The following is a 26812-nucleotide window of genomic DNA, read 5'->3' as shown; positions in this document are numbered from 1 at the left end:
CCCACACAGAAATTCCCAATTCATTTCCTCCAGGAGCAAAAAATGCCCTAAAATGTAACCATTCCTGGGGACAGATCTCACCTCGGTGTCTCCAAGGTTAAGGGGTGGGAGAGCTGAAGCATTCCTGTCTTCCCATAACAAGAAGTGACAGCTTCTAATTAGAATTCATTAGAGGCAGCCCCGGGGAACTGATGGGACCATTTTTCAGGATGTGTTGTTGAAATTATTTTTCATCTCACGATGACACGTTGGCTCAGTGCTCTGAGTTCTCTTCCCCAAGCCTACAGATGTCCTTTGAGTCATCTGTGCCGTGCCTAAAACTGAGGATATGAGATCCCAGAACCCTCAGCAAACTCTGAGATACAAGAGAAGGGGAATGGGGGAGCAAAATGAGGCAGAAACATTGGGGTTTTTTGAGTTGCAAGGTAAAAGTCATCATCTAGATGAGCATTTCATAGAAACTGGAGCACAAGGAGATCCACAGTTACTGAATTTCTGGATATTTTGGCAGTTATCTGGTACTTACTTTAAAATATCAGCTCCCAGAGTCAAAGTATTCTGAGAGAAACTCTTTATTCTTTCAAAAAATAGTCCAAGAATTTACAGTGTAAAAAACTTCCACCTTGTGAATCTTAAATCCTTTGGGGGAAAAAACCATCTTTGCCTTTTAGTTCCACCTCATCTTTTACAGCTTGGACTGGGAATTTCCCTTGCTTTGAGTCCTAGACCAGTCTGTGATTTGGGTTAGTTTTTAATCAAAAAGCAATAAAAATTGGTTTCAGAGGGATGAAACCAAACAAGAAGGAGCAAGGAACATATTGTGCTTAGAAAATGCATCACAGCACACCCAGAGCCCGTGACTCCATTGCCTGTTTGCTTTTACTGCCTTTCCAAAGTTCAGGCATTTTTTATTAGAGCCAGGGAACATTCCAGAGTTTATTCCAGTTTATTCCAAAGGTAATAAAAATGCAGTGTGCCAGAAAACAACAGCAAACAATAGCAAAGGGATTTTTTGGTTTGTTGAGGTGCTGCTGAATTTGCTGTTTCTGCCTCTCTTGGGGTTCCAGCATCACCCCCCTTTTAGGACAGACACAAAGTCTGCCTCAGCCTCACCATCCTGGATCATCCAGGCGTTCCTCACACCATCACCAGGCAGGATTCTGGAGGTGCAGACCTCCAGAAATTATAATTGATCTAATAATTATATTATTTTCCCTGCTGTGGGTGAAGTGCCATTTATCAGCGTGTTGTTGTGGGGGGAATTTGTGGGGAAAAATAAAGAACATTTTAACTGCTGTTAATCAGGCTGGAGCCTGAGCAGCTGATGGTGGGAGGAGAAGGCAGCAGCAGCGTGGAGCTGACACAGAACACTCAGCAGCAGATCTGTTCTGGTCCCTCCTCCAGGATGTTCTGCTGCACCCTGTGGCTCCTCGGGATGGCAGAGAGATGAGAATTCCTCATGATCTCGCTCCAGTGTTTTTCCAGGGGAAGCTTCATGCCTGCACAAGCGCGCTGTGGGATCAGCCTCATCACTTGGACACAGGGCTGCTTGGTCTGACTTCATGCTCTGCAGATATCCGTGACACATCGAGCTGGAAAGATCATTCCTGAGCACCTCGAGCTGGCATTTCTACACCCAAGGTGTCAGCCAGGGAGATTTCAGTCTGGTTTTTAATACCCCCACAAGCCAAGAGCTGAATTCATCTCTGCTTTGTCACTGTGTGTTAACAGTAGCCATCAACAGATTTAGGGTGAGATTTTAGACATTGCTTAATCACTGTTAGTTTTAAATAGAATAGACTTTCCTGAACCATGCTTTTGGGTTCTGAAAATCCCATTCAGCATTTTTCCTGCACATGGATAATGGGAACATGGTCCCAAGGGTTTAGCCAGATAGATGTGGGGTCTGAGGTTCACATCTGAATTCAGAAGTGATGAGAGGATCTGGGAATCTTCCTAAGGTGGATTCAGCACCTCCTTCCAGGGATCCATCTCCAGCTGGCAGGAGTGGCTGTCTTTAGTAGCAAGACTTTGATAAGGAGAACAACACAAAGCCATAGAAATGGAAACCAGCTCCTGTTCTGTTAAATTAACCTGTCAAAAACTCTCTCTGTGGCCAACAATCAAGCTGACAATAAGCTAATTATAGAAAGATCTCTAAACACAAAAAGTAATAGATTGACTGGGTTGTTACCTGCCTGTATTTTCCTGTCTGAGCAACCCCCAGGTCTTGAGGCACATTGTTGATTTGCCTCCCTGTGCGATCCCAGGGGCTGCGTGGGGAGATAAAATCTGCAGGAGCGCCTGTGACTCTCCCAGATCCCGTGGCTGGAGGCACAGCAGCCAATTCCCCTGCACAAAACCACTCCTTCCAGCCAGCACTGCCTGCAAAGTCAACCTCAAGGAGCTCCAGCTCTGTTTCTTACATAACACTCAATAAAAAAACCTCGTGGGAAGCCCTCCCAGCCCTCCTTACATCATTTAGACCAGGAAAAAGCCCCTTTAGGGCAAAGTAATTCAAGCCCCTCTTCTGCAGATGATGCATTGATGGGTAAGTGCAGGTTTAGCCCTGCATTGAAACACCCTGAGGAGCACAGTGATGCCTTGTGGAGGCTGAGCTGGAACAGAGAATCGACAGAGCTGAAGAATAAAGCAGGGATTTATTTAAAGGATCTCAATGGATCCACCTTGGGCAGCACCAGAGCCCAGCCAGGGCTGCACCCAAGGTGAACCCAAATGGTCCCAAGAAATGGATGATTGGTCACAAAATGATCAGCTCTGCTCCATTTGCACCTTGGAGTTGATTGTCCCATTCCAGCTTTAGCCCATGCACTCCCATCCTGCTTGTTTTTCTCTCTCCAGCCCACGCTGTTTGTGCTCCTGGGCCTGAGCTTTGGATCATTTGTCCTTGGTGCCCAGCTGGAGCAGGAATTGTTTTGTCTCCCTGCTCTGTGCACAGAGCTCAGCATCCCCTCATGTGAAGCTCAGAGCCACACACTAAAGCAGCAGAGAATGTGAAAAATAGAAAAGCTGAACCTGAGGCATCAGCACAGAATGTGAAAAATAGAAAAGCTGAACCTGAGACATCAACAGCACAGGACAATCATGCTGCAATTCCAGCTTTTTCTCTCTGAAACTTTGCCAATCACCCCCTCTTCCCCTGCTCCTTGGCTGTTGGCCATGGGCACGTCCTCCCTGCCTCCTCACACCCACCTCTGCAGTTTGCTCCCACCAGATTCCCTGTCTTGCTGTGTGGATAGAAAAGAGGGAACGGCAGCGAATCCCCTTCCCTGGGCACCACAGGAGGGGAGAGTGGGGAATGAGCAGCCTTGCAGTGTCTCCTTCCTCAGCATTCCTGCAGCAAGGATGGCTTGTTCCTCCTGGTGACCCTCCCAGGGCCTGCAATAGCACCAGGATTTCCTGAATTGGGTTTTCAGTGAAAGCCAGTGACTGTAAAAAATCACCAAACCTGGGCTTGCAAGGGGTTCATCAAGGCCTGGAAGGGTGGGGTTGGGTTAGGTTCACTTCTGAAAATTAACTCTGATTTAAGGCAGGACCTGACAAGAATTACAGCACGAGCACTATTCATAAAATCCTTGTGTGGGGTTGCTGTGTGCAGTTTCACTTTTAAAAATTAACTCTGATTTAAGGCAGGACCTGACAAGATTTATAGCAGGAAGACTATTCATAAAATCCTTATGAGTAGTTGCTGTGTGCAGTTTCACTTTTAAAAATTAACTCTGATTTAGGACAAGATCTGACAAGATTTACAGCAGGATTCATAAAATCCTGTGTGTGCATCACAGACAGGGAGGCACAAGGACCCAATTTCCCAGGAATAAAAAAAGCCAAATATTCATTTACAGCCACACAGGCCTCGACTGGGGTACATGAGTGGGCTGCTTAAATAAAAAAAAAAAAAAAAGCAGGAAAAAAAAAAAAAAAAAGAAAGGATTGTTTTCAGGTTCAGGGCTGGGGTAATCCCACTGATTTCAGGATCACTTTGGGATTTTCAAGGCTCTGCTCTGCTCTCCCAGCCTTTAGCATTCCGAGGTGGTAGAAACCCATCCCATCACACAGTGCTGAGAATTTTACAATAATAAAGAAGCCAAGATGCCTGCTGTCACCACCAGCAGCTAATTACAGCAGCGTGGACAGGCTTCCCTTGCAGGATCCCATATGCTGTGCACAACAAATAAACCATATTAGGGAGGGAAGGCTGAGAAGTCATTTCTGATTTTGAAACCCTCTAACCCCAGAGTCAGAAACACTGAAACACGTGAAATAATTAAATAATTGAACGGGAATTTGCCTTTTTTTAAAATTATTTTTTCTTTTTTTTTTTTTCCTGAGGAAGTGGGCAGAGTGCAAGGGAGAAAAAAATTATTGATAAAAAAATTGCTAATAAAAAAATAAATTGCTAAACTGATATTTAGCAGTTTATTATGAGTTTCTTTTCTCTATTTGACTCCTCCTCCACACAACCTTGGGTTTTAGGCGCAGCCATCCCAGAATTCAGCCAGTTTTCCACCTGGCACTCAGCAGAGGCCAGAAGACTGATCCAGTTTTCCTAATTTTTCAGTGATGCTGAGCATTGGAGGCATCCTGCCCTAGATACTGTGTGGAGCAGCCACGGGAGGAAGAGGAGGGGACTCCAAATCCCCCTCAAAGAGCAGAACTGGCACAGGATCAGGGTCTGTCCCCTGCCTGGTCCTGCCACCCTTAATTATTCTTTTTGCTACATTTCCCAGCTGTTTTTTCAGTGCCAGGAGGGAGGGAACAAAGAGGAATCCCCCCTTGGGCTCGGGCTCTATTAAGCTGTGGCTCCCTTTTCTTCAGAGGAGAAAATAAAAGGTGGAACCGAATTTCCTCAAAGTTAATTCCCCAGGCTGGGCACTGGAGGGATGTAGGACGCTTTGCTTTGTTCTGAGGCTGAGCTGAGCTATAAATACCATCGGTTTTTCCCTGAAAAGTGGGAGCACACTCATCCTTGCTGCTTTATCCAGGTCACTGCCTCTGCAGGTGACACCAGTGGCTCCTGCTGCCTCTTCCAGGCTCTGCTTTTGAGGACTGGATTCTCCAAAACAATTTTTTTTTTTCCCTGTATTAAGCATGCAAAACAGCACTGCAGGACATGCACTTGAGGGGGATTATTTTATATTTTTTTAATATTTTAGAATATATACGTTTATATATTTCATATATTTATAATTTTATACTATATAAATTATCCATATAATTATTTTTATTTTATGCACTCATTATTTTTATATAATATACAAGATCATATTCTATACTCGATATTCTATATTATTATCTATTATACATGATTATTGTACTATTATATATTATATATATTCTAAATATATAATTATATATATTATATATTATAATACATATAATATATATTATATATATATTAATATATATAAAATATATTATATATATATAAAATAAATTATATATATTTTAATATATATTATATATATTGTACGATTATATATATAATATATAATATATAAATATATATTATAATCATATATTAGAATATATATATTATATATTGTACTATTATATATTTACTTATGTACCTATTATATATTTATATATTATATCTTTGTATTTTTATATTTCATTTTTACATACCTCTATATAGATAGATAGATATATGTAGAGATATATATTTAAAAAAAAAAATATTTTATAGAGATATTTTATACCTCTACAGATCCCGAAAACACATTTTGGGCAGCCTGTATAGAAATATGTATTTATAATTATATAGGCTAAATATATTTTTATCCCACCAATACATTTTGATCTGACGAAACATTCACCTCCAAAGAACATCACAAAGGGATCAAGTGGCCCAAGTTGGGCCAGGTCTGGAAGGTTCAAAATATTAAGGAGATTTCTTTTGAGGGGGGGAGAAAAAAACCCAATTTTTTCCCTCCCACAAAATAAAAAAAAAAAGATAAATCCACTTAGGCTGGCTGCCGGAAGGTGCTGAAGGAAGCCCGTGAATATTTCTGTGAACAGCGGCATCCAGTGGGTAAAGAAATATTCCCGCTGCGACCCTCGGAAAAACGGGATAACAGCAGAGCTTTGTCCCCAGTATTCAGTGCTGGGCAACGCCAGCAGCAAACGCTGCAATGCCCACATTTTCCTTAATGTTCGAGCTGAGTTTTCATTGCTGCCTTTTGACCCAGTGATTTTTTTGGGCTGATGATGCCTGAGAAGGTAACTTTGCAAACAGTCAAATTTTATTTTTTAAAAGAGAGACTAGCTTGATTTTTTTTTTTTTAATTTTAAACAATTAATTTTAATTTTTAATGTTGTTTTTAGCTTGAATTTTAATTAATTTCAATTTAAAAAGATTTCGGTTTTAATTTTTATTTTTTAAAGAGCGATTAGCTTGAATTTTAATTACTTTCAATTTTAAAATATTTCGGTTTTAATTTTTATGTTTTAAACAGAGATTAGCTTGAATTTTAATTACTTTCAATTTAGAAAGATTTAGGTTTTAATTTTTATTTTTTAAAGAGCGATTAGCTTGAATTTTAATTACTTTCAATTTTAAAAGATTTCGGCTTTAATTTTTATTTTTTAAACAGAGATTAGCTTGAATTTTAATTCTTTTCAATTTAAAAATATTTCAGTTTTAATTTTTATTTTTTAAACAGAGATTAGCTTGAATTCTAAGTTTTAAAATATTTCGTTTTTATTTTTATTTTTTTAAAGAGAAATTAGCTTAGGAAAAAACCCCCAACCTGACATAACTCAGAGCCTGGATGTGCAAGCTTAGAACAAGCACTGGCAAAAATAAGTCCTGAATTATCTCAGTATTTATTGAGTGAGCCCAAAACTCCATGAATGGATCTTCACAACTGCCCTCACCTTCATTCATCTTTACATTTACATTAACATAACTAATTTTTACACTTACATAACACAAATTCATCTTTACATTTACATTAACACAAATAATTTTTACACTTACATTAACAAAAATTCATCTTTACATTTACATCTACATAAATAATTTTTACCTTTACACTAACACAAATTCATTTTTACATTTACATTAACACAAATAATCTTTACACTTACACTAACACAAATTCATCTTTACATTTACATTAACATAAATAATTTTTACCTTTACATTAACACAAATTCATCTTTACATTTACATTTACATAAATAATTTTTACCTTTACATTAACACAAATTCATTTTTACATTTACATCTACATAAATAATTTTTACCTTTACACTAACACAAATTCATTTTTACATTTACATTAACACAAATAATTTTTACACTTACATTAACACAAATTCATTTTTACATTTACATTAACACAAATAATTTTACACTTACATTAACACAAATTCATTTTTACATTTACATCTACATAAATAATTTTTACCTTTACACTAACACAAATTCATTTTTACATTTACATTAACACAAATAATTTTTACACTTACATTAACACAAATTCATCTTTACATTTACATTTACATAAATAATTTTTACCTTTACATTAACACAAATTCACTTTTACATTTACATTAACACAAATAATTTTTACCTTTACACTAACACAAATTCACTTTTACATTTACATTAACATAAACAATTTTTACCTTTACATTAACACAAATTAATTTTTACATTTACATTAACATAAATAATTTTCACATTTACAGTAACACAAATTCATTTTTACCTTTACATTAACATAAATCTGCCTGGCAAAAATCAAGCTGAGGGAGGGAACACCAGAGCATGCTCAGACCCACTGAGCACATCCCAAAATATTCCCTAGCACTCGCTTTTCACCCTCTGGCCATGAAATGCATGAAATGCATGAACTGCATGAACTGCATGAACTGCATGAAATGCATGAAATGCAGCAGTGTCAGGACCAAGGCAGATCAATCCCCTCACTCCGTGCTCTCACAAATTCACATTTTTCCAGTCTGTGTGTTTACCTGGCCTGGCCAACATCACTTTTTACGCAACACAGAGGGCAAGGGACACCGAGTCCTCGTGTTTTTTTATCGAGTGGCAGTGACGAGCTTGTTTTTGGACAGGTCCTTTGTAGCCTGTAGCCACCAAACTCAGGGTAACAGCTGCTGTGCCCTGACACTGTCTCAGAAATTTGCTCTCCTCCGTCTCCACGAGCCCCAGGCGATGCTGCTGCCCGATGCCCTTCTTCCCTCTGCTTCACTCCCAGGGCTCTGGTGGTGCTGGGGTGGCACGAGGGATGTTTTTTGTGACCTTGCTGCCACACTCCTCATGTTCTGTCTGGCTCATATTCCATACGAGTGCAGGGCATTAATGCTGGCAAGGTTTTACCTCGCTTAACCCGAGTTTTCAAGGTGTCTCTGAGCTCAGCGGGGGCAAAATTCAGCGGAGTTTGTGCGTCCTGCACCTGACAGGAGAGAGTCACATGAGCACTGTCATCACTGTTATCGTCACAGACACGACAAAAACTCCTGAATTGCCTCTGAAGGTAATTATAAAAGCAGCAGTCCTATGCTTTAAGCTTCAAGGCCAGGCTGGATGGAGCAACCTGGCCTAGTGGAAGGTGTCCCTGTCCACAACAGGGGGTTGGAGCTGGGGGATATTTAAGGTCGCCTCCAACCCAACCCAACCCAACCCAACCCAACCCAACCCAACCCACTCCACGATTCAGGCGTTCAGATTCACCTGTGGTGGCCCTTCAGCCGCCCACGATCTCATTCCAGGCAGAAGGCTGGGACAGGAGGAGGATTTCAAAGCAGGGACACCTTCCACTATCCCAGCTTGCTCCGAGACTTCCAGGGATGGCTGATCTACACTTCTCCCAGTGCCTCACCCCCTTCAAACGGCAGAATTTCCCCCTAATACCCAACTCTTTTAACATCCAATCCCCCTAAACCGAGGACTTGTTGGACTGAGTGATCCTAAACACCCCAAACACGCAACCCACGAGCATCCCTCCCTCATCCCTCCCTCATCCCTCCCGCGGCCTGCGCGGCCGCTCCGCCCGGCCAAACCGGGCACTGCCCCGAACCTTTCCCCTCACCCCCGAGCCGAGACGGGCCTGGGGCTCCCCGCGGGCGCCCCTTGGGCTCCCCCGCGGCCTCCCGGGAGTTGTAGTCGGAGCGCCCGGAGCGGAACTACGGCTCCCGGCTGCCCGCGGGAGCGCAGGCGGGGCGGCCCCGGGGCCGAGCTGCGGCTGCGGCAGCGGCACCGCGGGGACGCGGCGGCCGCGGGGACACGGCCCGGCTCCGGGGACACGGCCCGGCTCAGGGCTTGGAGGGGGGCTTTGCCACAGGCACACCGGGAGGTACCTGGGCATAAGGGCGGATCCCAGCCCCGCTGCCCAGCTTCGCCCGCGTTCTCCGCCCGCCCGGGCGCGGCTGTGGGGATGGAGGAGGGACGGCGGCGAGCGCAGCGCTGGGCTTGTGGCTCTGGGGATCCTCGGCTCTGCCTTGGCGCTGAGGTACGTGCCTGGCTTTTCCCCTCAGGGATCGTTCCCCTCGGGATGGGGCAGCTGGAAGCGGCTCGGGTGGTTCTGGAAGCTTTAGCCGGGCTGGTTCTGGCCCCTTTAGCCGGGATTGGGGTCGCTTTAGCCGGGGTGGTTCTGGCCCCTTTAGCCGGGATTGGGGTCGCTTTAGCCGGGGTGGTTCTGGCCCCTTTAGCCGGGATTGGGGTCGCTTTAGCCGGGGTGGTTCTGGCCCCTTCAGCCAGCGTGGGTTCTGGCAGCTTTAGCCGGGATTGAGGCCCCTATACCGGGGTGGTTGTGGCCTCTCTAACCCGGGAGGTTCTGGCCCCTTTGGCCCGGGTGGTTCTGGCAGCTTTAGCCGGGATTGAGGCCGCTTTAGCCCGGGTGGTTCTTGCACCTTTAGCCAGGATTTAGGCTGCTTTAGCCCGGGTGGTTGTGGCAGCTTTAGCCTGTATTGAGACCCCTTCAGCTGGGGTGGCTCTGGCACCTTTAGCCGGGCTGGTTCCATCACCTTTAGCCAGGATTGAGGCTGCTTTAGCCCGGGTGGCTCCGGCCCCTTTAGCCCGGGTGGCTCTGGCCCCTTTAACCCGGGTGATTTCGGCCCCTTTAGCCCAGGTGGTTCTGATTGCTTTAGCCCGGGTGGTTCTGGCACCTTTAGCCTGGCTGGTTCCATCACCTTTAGCCAGGATTGAGGCTGCTTTAGCCCGGGTGGTTCTGGCCCCTTTAGCCCAGGTGGCTCTGGCCCCTTTAGCCCGGGTGGCTCTGGCCCCTTTAGCCCGGGTGTTTCTGGCCCCTTTAGCCTGGGTGGCTCTGGCCCCTTTAGCCCGGGTGGTTCTGGCCCCTTTAGCCCGGGTGGTTCTGGCCCCTTTAGCCCAGGTGGCTCTGGCCCCTTTAGCCCGGGTGGTTCTGGCCCCTTTAGCCCGGGTGGTTCTGGCCCCTTTAGCCCGGGTGGTTCCGGCACCTTTAGCCCGGGTGGCTCTGGCCCCTTTAGCCCGGGTGGTTCCGGCACCTTTAGCCCGGGTGTTTCTGATCGCTTTAGCCCGGGTGGTTCTGGCCCCTTTAGCCCGGGTGGTTCTGGCCCCTTTAGCCTGGGTGGTTCTGGCCCCTTTAGCCCCGGTGGTTCCGGCACCTTTAGCCCGGGTGGTTCTGGCCCCTTTAGCCCGGGTGATTTTGGCCCCTTTAACCCGGGTGGCTCTGGCCCCTTTAGCCCGGGTGACTCTGGCCCCTTTAGCCCGGGTGTTTCTGATCGCTTTAGCCCGGGTGGTTCTGGCCCCTTTAGCCCGGGTGGCTCTGGCCCCTTTAGCCCGGGTGGTTCTGATCGCTTTAGCCCGGGTGGCTCTGGCCCCTTTAGCCCGGGTGGCTCTGGCCCCTTTAGCCCGGGTGGTTCTGATCGCTTTAGCCCGGGTGGCTCTGGCCCCTTTAGCCCGGGTGGTTCTGGCCCCTTTAGCCCGGGTGGCTCTGGCCCCTTTAGCCCGGGTGGTTCTGGCCCCTTTAGCCCGGGTGGCTCTGGCCCCTTTAGCCCGGGTGGTTCTGGCCCCTTTAGCCGGGATTGAGGCCGCACCCGGGCGCTGCTGCTGCTCCAGCTCCGCCGGTGTTTTCCCGGCCGCCCTGGAGGGTGTGAGCAGCCGTCCTGTTCCCCGACAGGTCCTGCAGGTAAGGCCTGGCTGGCTGAGCTGGGGCCGTGATTCCTGCCGGGAATTTCGTTTTCCCTGGAGCGTGTGAGGAAGGAAGCTCGGAGCCGAGGCACGTGTGGCTTTTTCTCTGCCGTGTTTCTGAATTTCCAGTCTGACTGAATGAGGCAGAAAGGGCCAGACGAAACGCAGAATAAACCCAGAGAAGTTGGTGCAGCTGCACTGGAGGCACTGAAGGTGTTTGCTCTCATGTCACTGCCCATGCTCAGCTGCAGAATTACTTTCTGAATGTCACAAATTCTGATTTCTGCCTCACTGAGAAGCAAGCGAGCCCTGGCTCACCTTCATGGAGGTCACTTGAGCTTGGCTTTACTGCTGAACCTTCTCTCTTTTTGGCTAAGAGCCTCATGACATCCTCTGCACTTCTCTGTTGCTATAGGAGGAGTGTATTTGCTCAAATGAGATACCATTTTTATTTCTCCTCTGTTTAGCAACTCCTTGGTTTCCTGAAACTGCTTGCTGTGAAGAATGATGCAGTTGTTCATCCTTCTAGGACCTTCCTCTGTGCTTGATTACCTGTTGAATTTTTCATTCATGGTTTCAGGATCAGGAAGAGTGAATTGTCAAGGGATGCAGCTCCTGTAAATAAACCACATCCCACATTTTTATGGTGGGAATGATGCTGTGTGACAAGTAGATAATAGAGATGAGAAATGGGAAGCTTCCACAGCCTTGGAGGAGCTGGAGAGGTTCTTGCCCTGTTTTGAGCTTTGCTTTCTGCTCTGAGTTGTCAGTGTTTGTGTCTGGAGCAGGTGACATCTTTTGGGCACATGTTGGTTCCTTTAAAAAGTTCTTTTTTAACTTACAGGGCAGTAGTTGGGTATCAGGTAACTCTCTGTAGTCCCAGCTCTTCCACTGGTTTATCCTCAGTACCTCATGCCTGTTTTTCAGACTGATTTAATTCTGTGGTGGAAGGGCAGGAGTTCCTTCAGGCTGCCTGCAGCATTATTAACAGACTGTCATTTAACAGCATCACCACAGGCTCTGTTTTATTGAAGAGTTATTTCCTTTTTAGGCTTCACAAAGGTGAATGTGTTTCCTATGCTTTCCTCTTTGCACAGCTCTGTGAGTCACTGCCATGAGAAGGAGCTTCACATTTGTGTGATACTTGGCTCAGCACAATTCTCTGCTTATTCTGATTTTGCTGTAGAGCATCATATGTTTTGACATTTATTTTGGGTGCGTGTTTGGATCTCTGTGGCTGCAAAAATCCTGTGCCAAATCCGTGTACGAAGAATCTGTTATTCTCCTGCTTTGGTCTGCAATGGGCACTGCTGGGATTGTTTGGAAGGACTGGGATGCCTTTTCCACTAAAACTTTGCCAAATGTCTGGGAAATTGCAAAAAACTGTGGGAGTACTGTAAGTGTGGTGGTTGCAGTTGTCTCCTTCCCTTTTTCTTGGGAAGAGGGATGTCCATGGCTTTTTCAGCTGCCTTGATGTAGAAGTGGGTGGCTTCAGGAGCACAGAATGCTCTGAGCTGTGGCTGCTGCCTCAGAAACGAGCTCATCTCCTGCCTTGTGTTTGTGCAGGTTTGATTTTGCTGCTCACAGAGGCTGCTCCTGGTGGTTTCTCTGGAGTTGAAGGCTTTCTCCAACCTAGTTCAGCTCTCTGAGGTCGTGTTGTCCCTGCCTGTTCCCATCAAATCTGCTTGCCTTGCTCATCATCTCTGCTCCAGAAGTGCTCCTGGGCTCAGGCAGGATTCAGGGCTGTGCTGAACGTGACTGTGCCACTCACAGCAGCTCTGATCCTGCCCTTTCCCTTCAGTTGCTGTTTTCCAGGGATAGAATGGAGAGTCCTCTTTGAGTTCTGGTTGTTTCTCAGGAATTCTAATTCATGGCTTGTCAAGGGTGTTTTTGGAGTGGCCAGAATTGTAATACAGTGCTCTCTCACCTTTCCATACACTCTCCCTGGAAGCTCTGATGGGAGAGAGATCATTGGATTCTCCTTAAACAAAGAGAAAGTGGAGTCTGTTGTTTCTTGGGAGACTTGCAGAATTTAAATAATTCTTTTCCCTGTGTACTAGTGCTTGAAATTTCCAAGAACATAGAAAAAGTCTGTGGAATATGGAATCAGTGTAGTTCCACTGATGTGCTGGCAGGATATTCTGTTGATTGATCTTAGACCTTGAGCCACATTCCCTGATGAAATCCCAAGGGAATTAGGGATGCATGCTGGATCAGGGGTTGAAACTTCATTCTTTTCCTGTGACCAGGCCGTGGAGAGCAGAACTTGGAGTTGGGATTGTGAGCTTTGTTCCTGGCTCTGCCACCAATCCCACGTGTACCTCAGGCTCCATTTCCCATCTGCAGAGCGCTCTTGGATTCTCCAGAGTCCCCAAAGAAAACATCTGGACTTGTAAAATGCACAGACCTGGAGGTGAACTGATGGATGTGCTGCCCCTCAAACCTGGGTTGAGTAAGGAAGGCAAGAGCTCCTCCTCATTTGTTCTGCTCCCACAAGCCTGCCTGGCCAAAGGCATGTCAGGAGAGATTAGATTTAAACCTTCTGATCTGTGCTTTCTTCTGATTTCTGTGCTTCCAGAGCACAGAAAGGGCAAGTTGCAGGCTGAAAGCAGGCAGGAGTGCAGTGCTGACCGTTCTGGGAGCCTGAAGGGGAATCTCAAGTTGCTATCAAGGCTCATCAGGGATCCAGCAGGTTTTATGCTCCAGCTCCCTCATGCCACGCTGAAGGACCTGCTTTTCATTTGGAAAAATTAGGGGAGGAGGAGGAAAAATTGTGTTCCTAACTCAGAGGATTTGTTAATCCCTTTGTGCCACCAGTGCTGAGGGTCCCAGAGTCTGAACACCTGTGAGCCACAGCTCTGTGCTTCCTCAGCCCCACCGTTCAACCACCTCTCAGGACAACAACCATCTCTTAATTCTCTTGATTTTTTTTCACTCCTGCCATAAATCAGGATTTTGATTTTTGAATGACCTTTGGGGACACTTACTGACTTTATGGACAGGCAAGGCAATCATGTCATTAGATTGGGGTTTTATGAACTTTTAAGTGCTTGAACTCAGATTTTAGTGGTAAATAGGAGTTGATAGCTGGTGTGAGAGAGATGCAGACCTGAGCTTTACCAGGGCTCCACACCATCAGCTCTGGGCCAGATGGTCTTGCCTCTGAGAAATATATTAGAGCAATGTCAAGGAAGAGCACAGTTGAAATCCACTGCCAAGACAGATTTCTCACTGTTGGAATATGTTTCTGTCTGATCCTCTATTTCTAGATGATTGAAAATAGTTCTGGAAGGGATTTTGCTGAGGCCACCTAGTCCATCCTTTTCCACAAGGCATGATAAAGTACACTGAAACCCTGATGGATCTGTGAAGCTTGTTCTTAGTGCAGTGGAGATTTTCCAGCTGCCCTGGGTGGGTTGTATTTGACTTTATTAAACACTTTTTTAAAAAATATTGTGGCTTTGTCACTTTTCTGGGCACAGAAAAGGGGGATGCAGGTGGTTGATTGTTGACCTCTTAGTGCCAAGGGCCAGAAAAGTGATGGTGATTCCTGGCAGGAAATGGAGAAGAATCACTCAATGCAATATTGAGTTTTTATTTCTTTTCCATGGAAAGGTTTAAATACCATTCTCCCATTTTTTTCCATGCAAAGACCTTCATTCAAACTGAGCAAATAATTGCTTTTTTTTTCCCTTGAACATTACCTAGTAGTTGTGTGTGTGGGCAGGGAGTATTTGTTTTTATTGTAAAGCAATGTGAGTTTAACTCTGAGATCTGCTATTGAGGAAAAAGTGGATTCTCATCAGCTGCTGAGCTTTTTCAAGGCTCTAGGCTCAAATCTGCAAACTGTCAGCTCCAATTAAAGCAAATGGCTGGAGCTGTTTTTTCTCCCTCCTGGAAAGAACACAGTTCATCAAAAGCCAGAAGGAAATTTCATCGGGCTCATGAGCAATTATCTCATGGGATGTAATAAGAGAGATCCACGAGGTGCCCAGTGTGAACTTTCACTTGTAATCACTTTTAATTCTCCACTGGGCACACGAGCACTGATCTCAGCAATTTGAAGCCTGAAGTTTTCCTGTGGAGTAGGAGCTGGTAGAGGGAACTTGTGCTTTTGTAGGGTTTGATTGATGCCGATGTAGAAATGTGAATTTTGAGCATCCCTGAGCTGGCAGGAGATATTCCACCTTTCTGTGTGGGGTGGCTTAACCCTGGCAGGCAGCTCCAGTGGGACAGGGAACAGGACTGGAGAGGTGAAATTAGGGAATTCCTCAGGTGTAAGGATTTCTTGGGGAGGCAAAGAGACTCCAAACATTCCCCTTTCCTATTTCTTCCTCCATTTTTTTTGCACCTGTGGTCACTCGGGGTGCTCCCTCCCACATTCCTGTGCCTCAGCCTCAGTGGGAAAACCAGAAAAGGCTTGGATTGTCAAAGCCCCGTGTGCTGTCAGCACTGCTTTGGTCACAAAACCAGAGCAGTGAAGGAAATGAAGGGAATCCCAGGCAAACCCAGCACCCTGTGGTGTGCCACAGCTTCTGGTGCTGGCAGCCTGTGCCAGCTGGTTACTTGTGGTTTATGGTGGTGTTTCCTAAAGGTGCTGTTTGCATTTCAGTGTTTTAAAGCAAATATTGACCATTGTGCAATCCAAGATCATTTCATGGTTTAGTCCTGCAGCTAGCACGGAGCTGATTAATGAAAAACACTGTGCTGTGTCTTTGCTCCTGGGTGATCACTGCCACTTTCTGTTTAATTAATTTTGTTACTCACTGCTGACAAAAAGCCCTTTTTGGTTCACAGCTCTCAGTGACAAAGCCAGTTTGGATTTTGTGCAGATCAGTGTTATGTTTTTGGAGCAGGTTTGCTTTTCTGTGCCTGTGGTCATCACGGGGTGGGGGGTGAAATTTGAGTTAAATTGAAGGTTCAAGGCCAGCTCAGTGCAGTTTTTGTGTCCACTGCAGCTTTTGGCTCCTGCCATACTCACACACAATGAACCCAAAATTTAAGATGTGTAGCTTCTCTCTAACTTCTTCCACCTTTAGGTGGAAGATCATTTATTTAAATCATTTATTCTGAGGTTGATGTCCATTTTTTAGGAAACCAGAATGCTGGAATGAAGAGTTTGCACAAAGCTCCTGAATATTAATAAATTGCTGGTGCTTCCTTTAGCCCTACATCCTTTAACAAGGCAAAGGAATAGATGGAAAAACAGAGTGAGAACCACTCAAATATTGCTGAAAGGGAAAGAAACAACTCAGTGCCAGGACACAACCAGTGTAAAATGGAATGTAAAATTCAGTTTGGGCAAAGCAGATCAATGGGCTGGCATTTGTAAAGGCCAAGTGTTGATTGCAGAGATAAAATGCTCGGTGGGGACTGAGCCTGGCTGGTTATTTTTAGCATTTCCTCCCTTGTGTTTCAGGATGTGCCTGTGCCTGCTCTCATGTTGGAATGACAAGATATTAATCCCTGAGCAAAGGCCTATTAATCACCTGCTTTATTCTGTTTATGTAATACAGTTAAATATACTCTGGGAGCACGTGAAGTTTGGGCCCTGGAAATGATTTCACCTCCCACAGGCTTTTTTTGTTTTTTTGATTGATTCGTTTCACCAGTGGCAGCTGCCCCATATCTGATTTTTTGATTTCATCTCAAACTGATTTATCAGTGAAATGCCTTCATTTATCTGCTGTTGGTATTTAAGCCACAAAAGCAGCATCTGCTCCTCTCTGCCTCCCTCCCCTGCGCCAGTGATGCCATTTTACAAAATTTTAGATGAAACAAAATTCCTGGCTGCACCAGGAGAAAGGAAGAAAAGTGCCATTGAGGCCTTGTGGCTTTGCAGGGGAATCTCATGGAATTCCTGACTGCTTTGGGTTGGAAGGGACATTAAAGCCCATCCTATTTCCACTACCCCAGGCTGCTCCAAGCCCTGCCCAGCTTTGGCCTTGGACACTTCCAGGGATGGGGCAGCCACAGCTTCTCTGCTGCGAGGCACTGTCCATGTGGTGATGGGTCAAAAATATTGATTTTCCATGTGTTTTGCTGGTTGTCTGCTGTGTTTTCATCTAACAGCAACTATATTTGGGTGAATTTCAGGATGAATGCTAACCTTAGTAATAAACTTAGCAGCTGAAGGCCTTGAGCAGAGGTATTTGATCCTGGTTGTGTTATTAAAGAGCACAAAAGTATTTATTTCTGGCTTGCAGGTAAGGAACAATACTTGATGGTGCATTGAGCTGTGAAATTTGTGTCAGGAAAGGGGGAAAACCCTGCTGATCCTTATTTCTGTAGGGAAATGCTCACAGGAGTAGTGGAGAAAGTGCTAAAACCCAGCAGGTTTTAATTCAATATGAGCTGGCTTAATTCAGCCAGTACACCAAAATTCTGTTGATATTTTTGATGTGAGGATGTGCAAAATTAAATCTTGAAGCTTCGCAGTGGTGGTAGCTGATGAATCTACACTTCTAATGGCTTGATAAGACTTTATTTAATGGCACTGGAAGAGTCAAAGAGAATGAAAAGAGTAAGAAATGGACAATGGTGGTGTTTTCAAAATGTTCAGTGTAATGCTGGCTGATTTGGGGGCTGATCACTCGGGGAAGTTGGGAATTTTGGAGAAGTGTGTGATTTGCAGTTGCCTGAGGAAGAATCTCCTGCATGGGCAAATCTCCCTGAAGTGGAGCAGTTCACCTCAAGACAATTCAAACTGCAAAATACGTGTAAAGGGAAAAAAAAAAAGCTTGCTTTTTTTTTTTTTTTTTTTTTTTTCCTTTTAAACACATCCTCTGTTTACCATGCTGTTCAAATAATGTTCCAGGCACTGATTTTTGTCAGCTGCTTACAGCACTGGGTTCTGTTTGCTGTGGGGCCACACCAGCAGCAACCTTTGCCTCCTACGAGGTGGAAATTGGGCTGAAATATTTGAATATTGGCAGAAACCTGCCACAATTATTGCAGCTAAAATTCTGTGGGCTGAAAGCTGGAGTATTTCCCTGTTTTCCAGTTAAGTTTTAGTGGGATTTCCTAAAACCGAGAGATTACATCTAGGCTGTGTCAGAGCAGGCAAGGTCAGAATGTTAGAGGAGGATTCAGAAATTTGCTCTTCTTATAATGGATTATTCCTTTATGGTTACTTGAAATTCCCATGGGAAACTGATGTTTTCTCTCTGAATCATTTCTGGCAGCTCTACCTGGAATAATTACAGCCCAGGCAGCATCAAGGGAGGAGTATTTGCTTCAGTGAGTGAAACATTTCCACTTAGGAGGTCAATAATGCTGCTCTGGCAAGGCTCAGGCCACAAGAGCACTGTAATTCATCTCCTAAATGTTTTGAATAAAGCTTTCCTCCTGTTCTGCATCTCCCCCGAGGAGGAGATGGGAGTGCAGGATGCACTTGGTGCCTTCTTGTGTGGAAAATGGAATATTCACCTTAGGAAGGCGTCCTCAGCTCAGCCAGCCAGGGGCTGCTGGTGCTTTTTTTTTGCACTGGGGCTCCTTTAAAGGCATTCAGCATCACAGGTGTGCAGCTGAGCTCCAGCAGCATCCAAAACTTGTGGGAAGGTGCACAGGGAAATGTGGCTTTGCCTCTGTGGGACACAGGGATGGCTCTGCTGTCGGGATTCTCTGCTGGGCACTTGTCAGGATGTGCCAGCAGTGCCAGCCTGCTCTGCCCTGCTCAGATGAAACCCTTCACTGACCCAGGGATGGGGCAGCTGAGAGGTGTTTGAAAAACTTTCATTCCATTTTCAGTCTCATGTGAAGGGTGAGACAATACAGATGTCATAATTCACACCACCACAATCAGAAGCCAACAGTTTCTTAATTAGAAGTGTTTCTTGGCCTGTCAGCTTTAGCCACACCATGCTGTAAATGCCTTAAAGTTAATAATCTAAAATTACCCCTCATGGCTCCTCCTCCAATGCATCTTTCATAGTTTTATTTCTCCAAAGTCCCCAGTCTTATTTGCAAGGCCATCCTTTGAAACTTGTTTCTGGTTCCATTTCTCTCTCAGCAATGTCTGTCCTGTCCCATGGCATTTCTAAATCAGCATTTCTTATCTCAAGGTTTGCATACAAATGTGTGAGCCTTCTGCCAGGCTTGGAGAATTCCCTATAAATCCATTTCCCACAGGGAGGGATTATCCTCCTCTATGCTGTAGGGTTTTATGGGTTTGTGGGACAGCCTGGAATGTTCTTTGATCAATAATTGCAGGAACTGGCATTCCTTTCCTTGGAATACTGAGAGTTCTAAGCCTGTGGTGGTTCATTCATTCCTGGGGAGAGGAAGAAGGCTGGGAAGTGACCATCTATCCCCATCCAGCACCCTGTGGAATTTATTGCTTCCTTCCCTGAGCATGAAATTCCTTTTCCCACTGGCAGTACCCACCCCCAGTTCCCTTGGATGAAACAGGAAGGGGTGGTGGGGTGGTTCTTTTTAGGGAAAAGCCCTGTAACAATAATTGAATTGTGCTTTATTTTGCATTGTTGGATGTTCCCATTTGTTTTCTCTGCTTGACTGGTTCATAGCAGCCTTTAAAAAAAAAAGCAGTTCTGCCTCTTAGTTGAAGCAATAAATAGTTCATTTTATTCATCTGTGATCTGGAGGAAGAGGGAAAATCTCACTAAAAAGGATATTCTTTGATAATTCCTGCTCTCATAAAGACAGTAAACACTGATGCACCTCCAGCTCAGCAATGTTGCATCACCCCCACAAAAACAAACAAAAGTGTCCCTCAGGGCAACTTTTAGTGCTGATTAGAAGGTTGGATGATGTGGAGTGCACAAGGACAGCTGGCTTTGATGCTGTTCTGCTGTGACAGGTGTTTGGATGTCACAGCAGTGGGGGACAGGGAGAGGCTGAAGCTGCAGAGATGCTGAAGCTGAGCAGAGATCAGGCTCAGCGCTGCACGCTGGAAGTGTGGTTTTGCATCAACCCACTCCTGCATGCGTTCAAAAGGGGATGTTTGGCTGGAGGATGGGTTTATTTTTAGGGTTTGGTGGTTTCAGATGGTTTTATTGGTGGGTGGGAGCGTTAACAGCACATCCAGAGCTGCTCCTGCTGCTAGGGCTGAGCACATCCCCTCAGCTGGACCAGCTCTCCACCCTCTGTGTTGTGGCACCAGGGGAGCTTTGCTTGTGCCATCTGCATTTTTCATCCCTTGGCGTCCTCTTGGGCCTTTTTTAGTATTTGTGAAAAAAATCTGTGTGTTATGGGTAGCTCAGGAGGAAGAGGGAGACATCCCCCAAGGATGCTACAAGAGATTTTTCCAGGCTCTGCATATTGAAAGCCACATTCCTCTTGTCTGTCTTGTGCTGGTAAAGAGAGAAACAAGGATTTGAGAATTTGCTTGATTTAAGAATCTGATTTAATTCAGAGCTGAGGATGTGCTGGATCTGTGTGGTGTTCACCTCATTTACCCATTGTCATGGCAACAGTTGGGAAGGCTGTCCCTGTCTCACTGATCCCAGCACTAAATCTGCTGGGTTTATTGCAGGTGGAGCAACAGCCCTGCCCTGTTCCTGCTGTAGCTGATGGATAAATAACAGGAAAAACTGAAATTAATCTGACATTAGCCATGTTTGTAAAACTGCCCTTACTTGGGGAAAACAGGCAAACGCTTCTTTCAGGTTTTAAAACTTCCTGTATCCTCAAATCAAAACCAAAACTGACTTGAAGGGCAAGTGAAACTCAACAGTGCTGTATTCAGAGGAGACTTCCTGAAAAATGGACTGAGATTCAGTTTTATTGCTAAAATCCTGTTGGTGGCGTTTTCTTGGTCATCTGTTTCAATTTTCTTTACTTTGCTTGCTTGTTTCTGCTGCTGTTGTATCTCTGTGCTTATTTGTGAGTTTGGAATCAAGGGCTGGTACTGGAATTTTGTAGATTCCTAGCCCAGTTCTCTTCCCTCATGCACATCTCTCTGGAAGAAGTTTTTGGATATTATTGCAGCTGCTGATGAGCCTTGGAAGCTTGGTTAGTTTTTATATCCCAGTTGGGAATAAAACAGATTTATCTCCTCAGCAGGTCAGGCTTTTTCTGCAGGCAGATAATTCTGGGGGTGGCGGGGGGGGAAATGTGATGTGTGGAGTGGCACCACCTAAATTCCTGTTGTATTTCCAGGTGTGCTGACCATGCTGCCGCTGATCCCCGACTGAGACCCCTCTGGAGGAGCAGTTTTAGGGTTTGCTGTGCAGATCCATGGACCTGGACCCCCATGCCAGCATGCAGGTCGGGATGAGGGTAGTCCGTGGAGTGGACTGGAAGTGGGGCAGCCAGGACAGCGGCGAGGGCAACGTGGGCACCGTGGTGGAGATCGGCCGGACGGGCAGCCCCACCACGCCCGACAAGACCGTGGTGGTGCAGTGGGATCAGGGCAACAGAACCAACTACCGCACGGGCTTCCAGGGGGCCTACGACCTGCTGCTCTATGACAACGCCCAGATCGGTGAGCACTGCAGGGCACGGCCACTGGCAGAGCCACCTCCTGCCCCACGTCACACCTGCCCGTGTGCCAGCCTCTGGCAGCTGCCTGCAGAGCCATGCTGGGCCTTGTTGATGGCCAGGGCATTCCTGTTTCTCTCTGTGCTGGAGCAGGGCCTGGGCAAGGGCACAGCCACCTCCTGCTCCTGTCCCATGTGCTGGGACACCCTTTGGCACCACCTGGCCATGGCCTGGCCATTCCTGCTGCTGGAGCAGGGCCTGGGCAAGGGCACAGCCACCTCCTGCCCCTGTCCTGTGTGATAGAACAGTCTTTGGGGTCCTGGTTTCCCTCTGTGCAAAGGCTCTGCTGGAGCAGGGTGTGGGCAAGGGCACAGCCACCTCCTGCTTGTGTCCCATGTGATGGAACAGTCTTTGGGATCCTGATTTTCCTCTGTGCAAAGGCTCTGCTGGAGCAGGGCCTGGGCAAGGGCACAGCTACCTCCTGTCCATGTCCCGTGTGATGGAACAGTCTTTGGGGTCCTGGTTTCCCTCTGTGCAAAGGTTCTGCTGGAGCAGGGCCTGGGCAAGGGCACAGCCACCTCCTGCCCCTGTCCTGTGTGATAGAACAGTCTTTGGGGTCCTGGTTTCCCTCTGTGCAAAGGCTGTGCTGGAGCAGGGTGTGGGCAAGGGCACAGCCACCTCCTGCTCCTGTCCCATGCACAGGTTTCCCTCTGTGCAAAGGCTCTGCTGGAGCAGGGTGTGGGAAAGGGCACAGCCACTGGCACAGCCACCTCCTGCCCATGTCCCATGTGCTGGCACAGCATTTGGCACCACCTGGCCATGGCCTGGCCATTCCTGTTTCCCTCTGTGCAAAGGCTCTGCTGGAGCAGGGCCTGGGAAAGGGCACAGCCACCTCCTGCCCGTGTCCCGTGTGATGGAGCCACTTTTGGGGTCCTGGTTTTCCTCTGTGCAAAGGCTCTGCTGGAGCAGGGCGTGGGAAAGGGCACAGCCACCTCCTGCTCCTGTCCCATGTGCTGGGACACCCTTTGACACCACCTGGCCATGGCCTGGCCATTCCTGTTTCCCTCTGTGCAAAGGCTCTGCTTTCCAGCTTTTTCCACCTGTGAGCTGAACACTTCCACTGACTTTGTCCTTCTGCAGAGAGGTCCTCCAGCCAGGAAAATGGGTATTTCAAATGACACATGTCACTTCACATTGCAGCACCTAAAATACACTTTTTTTCCCCCCTTTAAGACATGCATTCATCAAGTTTCATTCAAATCCCCTTTACAGTTGTGTTTCTTAGTTCTGTAAAGTGTGGATTAGAGGAGTAGGTTCATTCAGAACAGTTGTGCCAGGGTTTTCTAGCCCTTAAATAATTTCTCTTTAGAAGCAGAACTGTTTCAATGGCCAGCACTAAGCATGGCACTCTTCCATGAGCAGTATTTGTGCTGTAATGAACAGAGATGTTTACTTCAGACATGACTGAGTTAAAAAAATGGGAATGTAAGAAGCTGGAAAGAGATGAACACAGGACTCAGAGGATTTCTAGGTGCATTGTGTTTGTGTGTGAAATGCTCCTGCCTGCCCTTGGCTCAATGAAAGGTCTTTTTCTGGAGGGGTTTGGCATTCTGCAGTGCTGGAAGGGTGGTTCTAAGAGCCTGATTTCCCCTGGAATTTGTGTGGATCTCAAAGATCATTTTCTGGAGGGGTTTGGCATTCTGCAATGCTGAAAGGGTGCTTCTAAAAACTCGATTTTCCCTGGAATTTTTGTGGATTTCAATGGTCTTTTTCTAGATAGATTTGACATTGTGCAATGCTGGAAGGGTGCTTCTAAAAACTTGATTTTCCCTGGAATTTGTGTGGATCTCAAAGGTCTTTTTTTTGAAAGAGTTTGACATTGTGCAATACTGGAAGGGTGCTTCTGAGATCCTGATTTCCTTTGGAATTTGTGTGGATCTCAAAGGTCTTTTTTTGAAAGAGTTTGGCATTGTGCAATGCTGGAAGGGTGCTTCTAAGAGCCTGATTTTCCCTGGAATTTGTATGGATCTCAAAGGTTGTTTTCAAGATAGGTTTGACATTGTGCAATGCTGGAAGGGTGCTTCTGAAAACTCGATTTTCCCTGGAGTTTGTGTGGATCTCAAAGGTCTTTTTCTAGATAGATTTAACATTGTGCAATGCTGGAAGGGTGCTTCTAAGAGCCTGATTTCCCCTGGAATTTGTATGGATCTCAAAGGTTGTTTTCAAGATAGATTTGAAATTCTGCAATGCTGGAAGGGTGCTTCTAAAAACTCGATTTTCCCTGGAATTTGTGTGGATCCCAAAGGTCTTTTTCTAGATAGATTTGACATTGTGCAATGCTGGAAGGGTGCTTCTAAAAACTTGATTTTCCCTGGAATTTGTGTGGATCTCAAAGGTCTTTTTTTTGAAAGAGTTTGACATTGTGCAATACTGGAAGGGTGCTTCTGAGATCCTGATTTCCTTTGGAATTTGTGTGGATCTCAAAGGTCTTTTTTTGAAAGAGTTTGGCATTGTGCAATGCTGGAAGGGTGCTTCTAAGAGCCTGATTTTCCCTGGAATTTGTATGGATCTCAAAGGTTGTTTTCAAGATAGGTTTGACATTGTGCAATGCTGGAAGGGTGCTTCTAAAAACTCGATTTTCCCTGGAGTTTGTGTGGATCTCAAAGGTCTTTTTCTAGATAGATTTAACATTGTGCAATGCTGGAAGGGTGCTTCGGAGATCCTGATTTCCCCTGGAATTTGTGTGGATCTTAAAGGTCTTTTTTTGAAAGAGTTTGGCATTCTGCAATGCTGGAAGGGTACTTCTAAAAACTTGATTTTCCCTGGAATTTGTGTGGATCTCAAAGGTCTTTTTTTTTTGAAAGAGTTTGGCATTCTGCAATGCTGGAAGGGTACTTCTAAAAACTTGATTTTCCCTGGAATTTGTGTGGATCTCAAAGGTCTTTTTTTTTTGAAAGAGTTTGGCATTGTGCAATGCTGGAAGGGTGCTTCTAAAAACTCGATTTCCCCTGGAATTTGTGTGGATCTCAAAGGTTTTTTTTTTTTTTAAAGAGTTTGGCATTGTGCAATGCTGGAAGGGTGCTTCTAAAAACTCGATTTCCCCTGGAATTTGTGTGGATCTCAAAGGTTTTTCTAGATAGATTTGAGATTGTGCAATGCTGGAAAGCTGCTTCTAAAAACTCGATTTTCCCTGGAATTTGTGTGGCTCTCCCATTCCCTTTTGCTCCCCCAGGTGTGCGTCACCCCAACATCATCTGTGACTGCTGCAAGAAGCACGGGATCCGAGGCATGAGGTGGAAATGCAAAATGTGCTTTGACTACGACCTGTGCACCCAGTGCTACATGAACAACAAACACGACCTGTCCCACTCCTTCGAGCGCTACGAGACCGCTCATTCCCAGCCGTGAGTCCTCCTCACCCTCAGCACGTTTGTGGGGTTCAGTTCCACCCTGGGGCTCTCCAAAACCTCCAAAACCAGGGGTGTGCAAAATAACCCAGAATCTAACTGCTGTATCTGTGTGATTTATATAGAATTTAATGTAAATGTATTGGGTGGCGCTCAATTTTTGCTGATTGGGTTTTAAAAGGTTTATTCTGTAGAATAATTCTGATTTATGGGGCTCAGTTCCGTCCTGAGGCTCTCCAAAATCTGCTGTGTGCACCCCAGGGGTGTGCAGAATAACCCAGTAGAATCTAACTGCTGTATCTGTGAGATTTATATAGAATTTAATGTAAATATATTGGGCGGTGCTCATTTTTTTTTCTGGGTTTAATTTTGGGTTTTATGACCAAAAATATTTGTTCTATAGAATAATTCTGATTTATGAGGCTCAGTTCCGTCCTGAGGCTCTCCAAAACCTGCTGTGTGCACCCCAGGGGTGTGCGAAATAACCCAGAATCTAACTGCTGTATCTGTGAGATTTATATAGAATTTAATGTAAATGTATTGGGCGGTGCTCCGTTTTTTTCTGGGTTTTATTTTGGCTTTTATGATCAAAAGTTTGTTCTATAATTCTGATTTATGGGGCTCAGTTCCATCCTGAGGCTCTCCAAAATCTGCTGTGTGCACCCCAGGGGTGTGCAAAATAACCCAGTAGAATCTGACTGCTGTAAATGTGAGATTTATATAGAATTTAATGTAAATATATTGGGCTGGGGCTCTCCAAAACCTTCTGTGTGCACTCCAGGGTTGTGCAAAATAACCCAGGACTACCTAACTTGTACAAGTCTGGATAATTTATAAAGAATTTAATGTAAATATATTGGGTGGCGCTCAATTTTTCCTGATTGGGTTTTAAAAGGTTTATTCTGTAGAATAATTCTGATTTATGGGGCTCAATTCCATCCTGGGGCTCTCCAAAACCTGCTGTGTGCACCCCAGGGTTGTGCAAAATAACCCAGTAGAACCTAACTGGTACATGTCTGGATAATTTATAAAGAATTTAATGTAAATATATTGGGCGGTGCTCCGTTTTTTTCTGGGTTTTATTTTGGCTTTTATGATCAAAAGTTTTGTTCTATAGAATAATTCTAATTTATGGGGCTCAGTTCCATCCTGGAGCTCTCCAAAACCTGCTGTGTGCACCCCAGGGGTGTGCAGAATAACCCAGTAGAATCTGACTGCTGTATCTGTGAGATTTATATAGAATTTAATGTAAATATATTGGGCGGTGCTCAATTTTTTCTGGGTTTTATTTTGGCTTTTATGACCAAAAGTTTTATTCTATAATTCTGATTTATTGGGCTCAATTCCATCCTAAAGTTCTCCAAAACCTGCTGTGTGCACCCCAGGGGTGTGCAAAATAACCCAGCAGTAATTTAGAACCTAACTTGTACATGGCTGTGTGATTTTTAAAGGATTTAATGTAAAAATATCAGGCAGTGCTCAAGTTTTGCTGATTGGCTTTTAAAAGTTTTTTTTTTTTTTTTCCATAGAATAATGTCAGGCTTGGTTAGGTTTTATGAAGCTGCTTGAAAAAAAAAAAAAAAAGGCAGCAAACAGAAATCTGCAGAGTGTTTTTCTAAAGTGACAAAAGGATGATTTCTGCTCTGGTTTTTCTCTTCCTCAGCTCCCCCACAATTCAGTAATTTCTCAGACATGCTTTGCTATTTGCTGTTCTCAGGCCACAGGGAGGCTGGCAGGGATCTTGCACTCCCAAATTGTTGATTTATTCTTGGGGTCTATTCACTGAAGAGCAGCACTTCCTCACTTA

General features: G+C 45.3%; 1 protein-coding gene and 1 long non-coding RNA gene across 3 annotated transcripts in view; one reads left to right on the top strand and one right to left on the bottom strand.

Annotated features, from left to right (window-relative positions):
• Positions 1–6827: 6827 nt before the first annotated feature.
• On the bottom strand, positions 6828–9133 carry LOC128798845 (uncharacterized). The gene is made up of 2 exons (XR_008434564.1): positions 9081–9133; positions 6828–8444 (listed from the first exon to the last, which is right to left on the bottom strand). It is a non-coding gene; the product is annotated as an uncharacterized LOC128798845 (long non-coding RNA).
• Positions 9134–9261: 128 nt separating this feature from the next.
• MIB2 (MIB E3 ubiquitin protein ligase 2) overlaps positions 9262–26812 on the top strand; it is a 54480-nt gene continuing 36929 nt past the window's right edge. For both annotated transcript variants that reach the window (XM_053962671.1, XM_053962670.1), the window contains exons 1-3: positions 9262–9500; positions 21278–21602; positions 24831–25002. In XM_053962671.1, the coding sequence (XP_053818646.1) occupies positions 21356–21602; positions 24831–25002 (419 nt within the window). In that variant the 5' untranslated portion in view covers positions 9262–9500; positions 21278–21355. The remainder of the gene's footprint in view (positions 9501–21277; positions 21603–24830; positions 25003–26812) is intronic.

Source organism: Vidua chalybeata, chromosome 22 (genome assembly GCF_026979565.1).
Source record: "Vidua chalybeata isolate OUT-0048 chromosome 22, bVidCha1 merged haplotype, whole genome shotgun sequence".
In the NCBI taxonomy this organism is placed as follows: Eukaryota; Metazoa; Chordata; class Aves; order Passeriformes; family Viduidae; genus Vidua; species Vidua chalybeata.
Note: the sequence above shows the minus strand (reverse complement) of the source record. Positions and strands in the feature narration are given on the sequence as shown.